Below are 11,107 nucleotides of genomic sequence, written 5' to 3'. Positions count from 1 at the left end.
ATCCACATCATACTAACCCTTCAGTTAGCTTTGGCTAATACACCCAAGACTTAGTATGATCGGTAGGTAACGATTACCAATTACATCTCTATGCAACTCTTGTTTATAGGATCAAGATCCGCATTTATATTAAAACTTGAGTTAGCTTTGGCTAATACGCCCGAGAGTTAATATAAACGTGATTTTGACCTATCTACCAACCATTGGATAATGCCTATAGTTTAAACTCGATCCAATTGAGTTAACTAGTTACTCAATCTAATTGAGTTGTACTCACCCATGTGTTGATAGGCGGGACCAAGATTGTCCCTCCGTACCCTACGAAGATAGTATGTGTTGCTCTGCTTTGGCATATTCAACAACTGCATGCGATCGAGGTAGTGGTAGGTATCACGGCATGGTAGGCATTAGAGTTGATGTGATTTAGATCTAATCTAAATGATGATGCGTATCAAATACTTGATTTAGATCTAATCTAATCGTGGGGTGCATCATGTGCACGATTTAGATCTAATCTAATCGCTAGGCACTAATTAACCACTTAATTAAACATGCATCACATACATATAAGCAATTAATTAAATTATTTTGTGATTGTGTCATGGCCCTACTACGATCTTCTCAAGCCAATGAGAAGATCAGATGGTCAACCTAAGGTCAACAGCTTCTCAAGCTTCTTCCTTTGACCACCTTGTGTTGCTCGCGCCCTCCTCGTAACTCCGTCTCGTGTGGACCTTCCACCGCTTCAAAATTACATTACAATTTTGAAACTCGAGTTACATTCTTCGAGTCTAAATCTAATTTACAACTATAATATAAGAGAAAGGCACGACGCGCAGGTCGCGAAAATAAAATAAAATAAAATAAATACAGCACGCACATCACATAACGGCACGCAGGTCGTATTATGAATTACAACACATTTCCAAATCCAGTTTGGGTCGTTTAGGCCATGACTATCACAAAATTAAGATATAATTCAAAATTATATATTTCTATAATTTTCTGTAATTTTTTTATAATTTTACAGATTTTATGAGTAAATTTTTCCCGGCGGTCCCGATTAGCGATTTCGGGCGCAATCACGGAGCAAATCCCCTTGCGGGGTTAGGGGCAGTACCCCTACCCGCGATCTAACCATCGCGAGTTGCTCCTAAGCAATCCAAGAGCGCCTTAGCCCGCTGTCCCAAAAATTTTGGGGCGAAACTTTGCCGTTTTGGAAAATTCTTCTCGGTAGTCGAAGCCTATAAGTGCCGAAACACTTGTGCTTCGCTTCTACGAGAAAAATACCCATGAAAACTCTAAGAACCATAAAATTACAGAATATCACAGAACTGAATTTTTGTCATAAAAACAAAAACTAAACTCGTACAAGCTTCGCATGTGCCTCTGATACCACTGTTGGGTTTTTCGGGCGACCAAAATCGCGTTTTCGCATCGCGGAAACCCCGAATCATCCATGCCACTGGATCTCGTGCGAAGAATAGATTAAAAAATAATTTCTTGTATGAGTTTCTACTTAGATCTACTCCTAGATCTACATGAAGAAAAGGGTTATACCTTTGAAGCGTGCCTTTCGCGTATCCCGCTCGTCCAAAATGCCGGATCTCGAGAGTATCATGATAGATACTCCTCAAGAAGTATCCACACGGACACGTAGGTGGAGAAAAACACACAAAGAGGTGTGCTAGCACCTATGTGTGGTTCGGCCAAGTTGAGGAGGAGAGGGAGAAGGAGAGCTAGAGGAAGAAGAAGGAATAATGAGGCTTGAATGGAAAAATCAAAATTCTCTTCCACACTAAAGTGGCCGGCCACATTAGAATGTGTAACCTCCATTCTCATTAAATGTAGTCATTAAAGAAAATGACTTTGTAACCCCCATGAGGTGGAACACTTTGATGATGTGGAGCATCATCATTGGTCCACATCTTGTCATCTCACTAATGATGTGGCAATTAGTCAAGTCAAACTTGACTCTTCCTCTTCCTCTCAAGTCAAGTCAAACTTGACCAAATTTCTTCCATGGTTGATCTAATCTAACCATTTGATTCAAGCCAACTTAATATAATGAATCTAATTCATTAAATTAAGTTGATTTAATGAGTCATAATCTAAATTAGACTCATTGAATACTTGAATCAACATGAGTCCAACTCAATTAGTCCAATTTGGATTACTCTTAATCCAATTTGATTCATCAAATGAATCTAATCCTCTTGGTTCATCATATGAACCTAATCTCCATCTAATTGTCCTTAGTGTGTGACCCTATAGGTTCTTGTAACGTTGGCAATGCCCCTAAACTCATTTAGGAGCATAAGTAATGAGCGGTATCTAGCAACACATCATTACTACCCAATGGTACAAGAATGTTGAGATCCAACATCACCTTGTGACTACTAATTGTGACTCCTCACAATATATGACAAGTGTCCTTCTATCCTAGACATCTAGATTGATCAATGTGAGGCATAGACCGTGTCATCCTCTGACCAATCTAAATCTTGAACTCCAAGTAGACTCACTCGATCAAATGAGCTCAATATCCCATATTGACTCATTTGGGCATGGCCATGCACTTCGTGGTCTCACTCTATCAAGAATACCAATGTCACTCCCGTCATATAGGAGGGACAGATCCCATCTACATCACTCACATCCCTCCACATAATTTGTTACATACCCAGTAATCGCCTTTATAGTCCACCCAGTTACGGGTGACGTTTGACGAAACTAAAGTACATAACTCTTTATGTAGGGAACCATGGTGACTTCAGGTCTAAGGACTAGTAGTCATACTAATAGCCACATGATAAAGTATATGACACTCATATAACGATCCATAATACTTTCTCATGGCGGGTCATTCAGTATACATTCTCCAATGCATACCCATGTGTCAACTTGATATCTCTATATCCATGACTTGTGAGATCAAGTCATCGAGTTGACCTACATGCTAGTCTTATTGCATTAACATTGTCTCTGAATGTTAATACTCGACTAGGAATGATTAAGAGTAGTGTTCCCTATATCATCTCACTATCGGTTCAACTAACCGATTGATATAGGTGAGAACCGTCTACTCAAGGACGTTATTATACTTAGTTTATTTGGCACCAATACAAGTAAGTATAATAACCAAAAATCAAATGTCTTTATTTATATAGAATATGATACAACAAGTCCAAAATACAATCATCAAATGATTGGCTCTAGGGCTCTAGCTAACACATATATGCTCTGTCGAGCAAAGCCCGGCCAAGCATAATGGCATTTAGCCTTATGTATGACTTCTAGCATATTACCGGCCAACCGCAGGCCGAGCGAGCACTCACGTGCTCATATATGCTCGGTCGGGCAAAGCTCACCCGAGCATAAAGACATTTAGCCTTACATGTGATTCTCAACATATTAGTAGTCGAGCGAGCACCCACGTGCTCAAATATGCTCGGTTGGGTAAAGTCCACCCGAGCATAAAGGTATTTAAGCTCGCCCAAGCATAAAGGCATTTAGCCTTATATGTGATTCTCAATATATTACCGGTCAAGCGAGCACCCACGTGCTCATACATGCTCGGTCGGGCAAAGCCCGCCCGAGCATAAAGGCATTTAGCCTTACATGTGATTCTCAACATATTACCAGCCGACGGCAGGCCGAGCGAGCACCCACGTGCTCATATATACTCGGTCGGGTAAAACCCGCCCGAGCATAAAGACATTTAGCCTTATGTATGACTTCTAGCATATTACCGGCCGACCTCAAATCGAGCGAGCACCCATGTGCTCATATATGCTCGGACAAACAAAGCTCGCTCGAGCATAAAGGCATTTAGCCTTACATGTGATTCTCAACATATTACCGACCGACCGCAGGTCGAACGAGCACCCATGTGCTCACATATGCTCGGTCGAGCAAAGCCTACCTGAGTATGAAGATATTTAGCCTCATATATAATTCTCAGCATATTACCGGTCGACTGCAAGTCGAGCGAGCACCCACATGCTCATATATGATCGGCCGACTAAAGCCCACCCAAGCATAAAGGAATTTAGCCTTATATATGATTCTCAACATATTACCGGTCGACCGCAGGTCGAGCAAGCACCCATGTGCTCATATATGCTCGGTCGGGCAAAGCCCACCCGAGCATAAAGGTATTTAGCCTTATATATGATTTTCAACATATTACCGGCCAACAGCGGACCGAGCGAGCACCCACATGCTCATATATGCTCAACCGAAAAAAGCCCGCCCGAGCATAAAGACATGCTCCTAATCTATATATACAATCAGCCTGAACGATCGATTGAGACAGCCCCAACATAGTATTTGGCGAGAAATATCTTCTAGAACCTTCTTCAGTTATAATGACGTGTCCTTCATCACAAATATAAGTGACAAACGATAAAAAATGTACATATGGGGTACGAAGTATAGAAGATGACTTCATCTCCTAACAAACCCTAACGAACCGGGGACTACTTCACAACTACGGAGGTCACGTGAAGTAGTATAAAAGGGGGATCCTCTCCGTTGGCAAGGTACGTAAGTTCTTGCATCCAAACTCTGTTTCACTTCAGTTAATGTTGTTCTCCCTTTCTTCCACTTTTTGAGAGAGAAACTGACTTGAGCGTCGGAGGGTCTAGTTAGGGATCCCCACCCCGATCTTAAGTCACTAATGCTTTATTGGTTTATCTCGTTGTACGTAAGATCATGGAGAGTTTTTTCTAGATCTACATAAAGTTATCTGTATCAGGTATCATCATTCATCAAAGCTAGTATTTATCTTCATTTATTCTAGACAGGATCAATCAATTTAACCCTTCAGAGTAATAAGGAAAGAATATCACATGATCAATTTGTAGATCAAACCATGCATAGTAAAAATCAGGAAAAGTTCTCAAGTGGATGTTCCTTGTAGTGACTTTTTCGTTGCATCATGTGAAATTTGAGGTTTGGTCTAGCGGAAAAGATATTAATCTAAATCCTAGAGGTAGGTTATAATCTGAGATGGACGTGGAATCGTGTTGCACAATAACCGTGTTATTAAAGGGTTTTTTATGGTAACTATAATTTTTAGAATAGTTAGTAGTCTCGATGGCTTGCTAGAGGTTAAATGAAGCTTGTGTACCTAAAACCATGAAAATGAGTTCCAAGTTGAATCAAAGAGTTTGATTACTTAGGTATACTGAGAGGGATATTGCTTAGCTAATTATTATTATTATTATTATCTATGCAAATTTTTACTTAGACTACTAAAATTCATTCTTATCGCATCCAAAGTTGAGTCCGCCTCATTGAGTTTAAGCTCATTCCAACTCTAATTTCTAGATTTATCCTTAGTAACAATTAGTTAGCATCTTCTATAATTATGTAGCAGCTAGTTAGATAGTTAATACAATTTATTTTAAAATGATTTATTTAATTTCTAATGATTTTAATAAAATTTAAATAATATTAATTAAATTGATAAAGAATATTTAAATATAATGATATTCAGAGTTTAAGATTAAAGATTTTATAAATTAAGGTTTAGCTGTTTTAAAGTAATTTTGATCTGTTTAAAATGATTTAAATAAAATTTAAATATTTTTGATTAAATAAAAAAACTTTTTGATAGAATAGTATTTTATATATAATAATTTTGATTAAAATAAAATAGTCAAATTTTCATATTATAACAGCTACCAAACTACTCGATATATACTATTATAATTATAATTGAATCTTAAATCTTAAAATCTTAAATTTTAAATCATAAATTCTAAATATTATTATATCAAAATATTTTTTACTAATTTAGTTAAAATTATTTAAAATTCATCAACATCATTTTAAATAGATGAAAATTACTTCACAGCCTCCTTAACAATATCCATACTTGCATTATAACCAAAGACAATACTATTAAAGTGCACAAAGTTATAATAAACATAAATACTTAGTAATTGATGGCAAATATTAGACCACTAAGGGTGTACAAACCTGCATACTATGTAAACTTGATTGTACTTATACTAGGATTATCATTTACTAGAGATAAACTAATTCAAGTGATCTTTCTTCCCCATGTTAAGAGATTAGGTTAAGTTATACATTATTGTTAAAAAATTACCCAACTAATAATAATGATAAGGAGAATTTTTTTTAACTTACCTGCTAACATTGAGGAGACCTTTGAAGAATTGACCCCTAGATCTTATGGGACATTAACTCTGCCATTTACCATCTCAGCTAGCCTATGGGGACGAGGACGAACAACTTTTGTATCATATTAAGGGGGGGAATTAAAATTTCCTACTTATGAAATCCTAAGTAGCGAAGGTGAATCTTTGCGCAACGGTAAAATAATTGTCATGTGACCAAAAGATCACAAGTTTGAATCCTGAAAACAACCTCTTGTAAAAAACAAGGTAAGACTGTGTACAATGGATCCTTCCCCGAGACTCCGCATGACGGGAACTTTGTGCACCGGGCTACCTTTTTTTTTTTTAAATGAAATCCTAAGTAGCCCTCCACTATTTTATAAAGATTATTGATATAAAATTACTATTACACCTCTTGAAACTATAACATTGCAAATGTATCCAAAAGTCGAGCAACATCCAATATGCAGTGTATCATAATCTACATTGAAAAAAAAATGACATGTTCTTATTCATCTTGAAATCAGAATTAATTTCGCACCATTAGAAAGAGACGCATGTGATAAACATGATGATCATTATTGGAATTTCACCTCTGGGAAGCAAATGTGTAAAATGTTTTTGGACATGCAATCACCTCTCTTATCCAGATCTTTGTTGGAAACGTCTCTTTATCTTTCATCAAATAAAGGGGCATAAACGGTTTGTGGCGTCAGCTCTACCCAGAGGTTGATATCTTTTGAAATGTTCTCCATGGCTTTTATGGATTTCTTTCAAATTTTCAGATATCAGTTCATTGGTTAACTGATAGAGAAGAATGTTCATCAGTGTAGTCAAAACTGGACTAGAACCAATATTTTGTAGATGAAAAATGCCCTACCGAACAATTGAATTTTCAGATTATTGAAGTCATTTGGTTATGAAGAATGGCTGAGTAGAAGTAAAGGTAACCTGAGGCAATGTCCACGATCGTCCTGTTAATCAACTCTGACAAGATGTCAGGGCAGTCTCTACATCTCTGCAATAAAAGTGAGACTCAATGCTACTGATGGTAATCAACGTAATCTTAGGAATGGCAGGAACAGTTGATATGAAGCAAGAAAGCATGTGTGATATTGTACGTACTGTGAACGAGACAATTGATCACGTAAGTTGATGAGATGATCTTCCATCATCAATCGCTGTCATTGATGTCATGAATTCTTCTCCTTGCAACATAACAGTTGCATGTCATAGAAGCTTACTCCATGTGAAGTTTATATTTTTCAGTTTGAAACCAAATGCATGTTCTCAAAGCTCAGATTCCTGAAAGCATTTTTGCATTGCCTCATCACAAAGTTCAAGTGTCATCTCCACATTTTGCTCATTGTAATTAATATCAATGAAAATATTGTAGATATCTCTGTCAGAAACAAAACCTCTTGATCTCATCTCTTTGAATAATCCCCTAGCTTCCGTGAACTTTTTCTTCCTAACAAGCCCTTTGATATATGCATTATAAGAAGTAGCTCTGAGACTGAATCCCTTGCTAACCATTTCGCAATGGAAATAACAAGCTTCCTTCATGTTTCGAGCTTTCGAATGTCCAGTGATCAAAATATTGTACGTGTTCTCATCAGGCATTATTCCACCAGAACACATTTCTTTGTAGATTTCTGTCACAGTCTTCATATTTTTCTCCATGGAATATTGCTTCATAAGAGAGTTGTAGGTTGTCGTGTTTGGCATTATACTTTTTTTGACCATCCATTCCAAAAGTCTCCTCCCGTCCTCCAACAACCCAGCAGTACAAAAGCCATTCATCAAAACATTAAAAGTAACAATAGTAGGTTGAATACCTCTGTCCAGCATCTCTCTAAGAAGGTTGTGGGCCTGATCCATGTTGCCTGATTTGCAATAAGCGTCCATGAGAGTGGTATAAGGGTAAGCATCTGGCCGAAGTCCTGCCGCTTCCATGTCCACCATGATCTGCACTGCCTGTTCTATATTACCAACTTTACAAAGGCCATATATCAATGAATTGTAGGTGAATTCATTGAGCTCTAGTCCTTTTCCAGACACCTCATGCAAGAGTTCATTGGCGGCCTCTACCTCCCCGTGTTTACAAAGGCCATCTGCCAATGCAGTGTATGTGACTACATTTGGAACATAACCTGCCCGAAGCATCTCATTGTGGAGATAAAAGGCATCTTTGATCTTTCCTTCCTTGCCGTAGCCATCAATCAATGCAGTGTAAGTAACTTCATCAGGATTCCACCCTCTGTTAATCATCTCTTGCAACATTTTATTTGCTTCTGCCATCTTTCCACTCCTAGCGAGTCCATATATCACTGAAGTATAAGTCATTGCATCGGGAACCAGTTGGCTTTTCTTCATTTCTTCAACAAGCCGATACACTGCATTCAGATTACCGCTTTTGGAGTAGCCATTAATCAGAGTAGTATATATATCACGATCTGGTGCTACGCCACGGTGCAACATTTCCACAAACATCCTCTCTGCATCTACTAACTTACCATCCTTGCATAAGAGAGTGATTATACTGTTATATGTAAAGGCATTGGCAGCTAAGCCCTTGTTGCTCATTTCTTCGAACAACTCCATGGCCCTAGGAAGCTCCCCTTCGTTACAATATCCTTGAATGAGGGTGCTAAAGGTTATGACGTCAGGTGAAGCATCCGCATTGCCTTTCATCCCAAGCAGGACTTCATGAGCTTCTTGAGTCTTTCCAGCGCAGCAGAGACTGTGAATTAGGATGTTATGAGACTTACTGTCCCATCGAAGACCAAGTTCCTGAAACTCGGCAAATGTACTCTGCAAATGGTCAAGCGTCAGACGAGCAAGCAACGCATTACAAGAATCAGAGGACACGATGATTCCGTAAGTGACCAAGTGGCGGAACAAGGCGCGTGCCTCGTCGAGCCTATTGATATCAACGATGGCACGGAAGAGCAAATCATAGACGGCGGGGATGGAGGACCAGTACTTGTAGGTGTAGATCACCCGACCAACAAAATTACGATAGGAGAGTAGGCCGTCGCGGAGCAAACGGCGTGCGCCAGAGAGGTCAGCTGAGACAACGGAGAGGTGGGCACCGATGGCAAGGGCCTCGGCTGGGACGGGGCGCCTGCAGGAGCGGAACCAGTCGAGGAGCGCGAGGGCGAGGTCGGGGTCGGAGCGGAGGTTCGGGAGGGACCAGATGAGGTGGTCGGGGCGAAAACCGGTGGCGAAATGACCTAGGACTTCGCTTGCAGGCTCCAACCGGCGCTGCTTGAGGGCGGTGACGACGCTGCGTACGAGGTCAGCGTCGTGGATGGCAGGCTTCTTGGGGGAGTATTCTGGAAATGGGCGGATGGAAGTGGTGAGGGAATCTATGGGCGGGGAGTGACGTCGGCCGGAGAGCAGGCGGCGGTATACGATGGGGAAGATGCTCCTTTGGCTCTCAGCTGCGGCGCGGCAGAGCATGAGAGGGTTCGGAATTCCCACCTGCTTTTCCTCGACCGGAAGGCCGAATTAACCAGGTAATCAGTGCGCTGGGCCGGAGGCCCAAATTTGAATGCGGCAGTGCACCCTTCTAGCGAAATTAGGTTGTGTTTTGATACATTTTTCACTTTATAAAAAAAATAAAATAAAATTACAAGTCAGACACCAATACCGGATAACAATGCTTGAGGAATCACCATCTACTATTATACGGTCAATTTCAATGGAAAATTTGCAAATAATAATTCTCTTGTTTTTGCAATCTCTAAAATGATGATAATGGCCCAGTGCACTCCAGTTGTGTTGTAATTGTCTTCTTGTAGATTACTTGAAGATGCTTACATCACATTTGTCATCACTTCATAATGACAGAGGAAAAAGATTATGGTAAAATTTGAATTTGTTGGTAATACTAGTCTTTGGGCTTAGCCTTTTACCAACTTAAGTGGCAACTCTATCATCGGAGAGACACTTTTACCATTAGATGGAGTTCATTGGATCTACCAAGAGTTCATTGGGTCTCCCAAGAGCACAAATAAAGAATATGGTGAGATCGTACACATAAGTCCAAGATGATCCAATATTTTTAGTTTCGTAATTGAAAGGTTCACGTTCTCTTATTGTTAGAGGTGAGAAAAATATCAAAAATTATAATATACCATATATATCATACCAATATATATCTTTCATATTAAAATTTTTGATATATAAAAAATTTAAGTACGGTATAATATCGTATAAAAATTTTTAGTATTGTTATCTAATCCTGTTCAGAGTCTGAGCCAGAAGGATCGCCGGGTGAGGTGGATGAAATGTTGACTAAGTTGTTATGATTCGGAGGGGGGTATGCTATGATTGCTTCTATGTTGACCAAGTCGTCAGAAGTCCTCTGGCCAACGCTATACCTGCAGCCAGCGACCGGGTCACCCCGGTCTCTGGTACCCGATACTCGAGGCAGATCGAACGAATATATAAGAAACGGGCTAAGACGTATAATAATGAAATGCATATAGAATAAAAATAGAAAATGTACCTTGGCCTGGGGGCACCCTCTGGTGGATCGATGAGCTAGTCTAGACGCTGCTCAAGTTGTTGTGACTCGGAATAGTAGATGAACGCGAGCCGGATGTGGATCTAGGTCTGGTGGCGTGGAGCCAAACACGACCTGGACCCGGAAGATGGCAACAGGCCAAGGACCTAACAGCGACACACAGGACGATATATGACGTTGACACACAGGCCAAGATATGACATTGGCATGCAAGCCGGGATACAACAGACAAGCTCGAATAAGACAATGGCGTGAAGATCGGTATATAGCCTCAACTCGAAGGTCGGAACACAGCGGAGGTGGAATACAATCAGATCAGCAACAACAGCTATAATAGCAAGATTCGTGCTAGGGGACAACAGACACCAAATCCCTACCGGGCATGGTTGTAATGGCTATGAGGGGAAAGGGGAGGTGACACTTG

The 11,107-nt window shown here is 39.9% G+C and overlaps 1 protein-coding gene across 4 annotated transcripts; it reads right to left on the bottom strand.

Moving 5' to 3' along the window:
- Positions 1-6,568: 6,568 nt before the first annotated feature.
- On the bottom strand, positions 6,569-9,630 carry LOC122017230 (pentatricopeptide repeat-containing protein At1g05670, mitochondrial-like). Of its 4 annotated transcripts, none has more exons than XM_042574788.1 (3): positions 7,275-9,630; positions 7,030-7,167; positions 6,569-6,953 (listed from the first exon to the last, which is right to left on the bottom strand). In XM_042574788.1, exon 1 carries the CDS (start codon positions 9,612-9,614, stop codon positions 7,440-7,442), a length of 2,175 nt encoding a protein of 724 aa, XP_042430722.1. In that variant the 5' UTR covers positions 9,615-9,630; the 3' UTR covers positions 6,569-6,953; positions 7,030-7,167; positions 7,275-7,439. The 4 variants fall into 4 exon arrangements, with proteins under 4 accessions (XP_042430722.1, XP_042430724.1, XP_042430725.1 ...); XM_042574790.1 differs by having other exon boundaries at positions 6,569-7,025; positions 7,101-7,167; XM_042574791.1 differs by having other exon boundaries at positions 7,101-7,167.
- Positions 9,631-11,107: the final 1,477 nt, after the last annotated feature.

Source organism: Zingiber officinale, chromosome 8B (genome assembly GCF_018446385.1).
Source record: "Zingiber officinale cultivar Zhangliang chromosome 8B, Zo_v1.1, whole genome shotgun sequence".
NCBI lineage: Eukaryota > Viridiplantae > Streptophyta > Magnoliopsida > Zingiberales > Zingiberaceae > Zingiber > Zingiber officinale.
The sequence above is the reverse complement of the archived record's forward strand: the minus strand, read 5'-3'. Positions and strand labels throughout refer to the sequence as shown.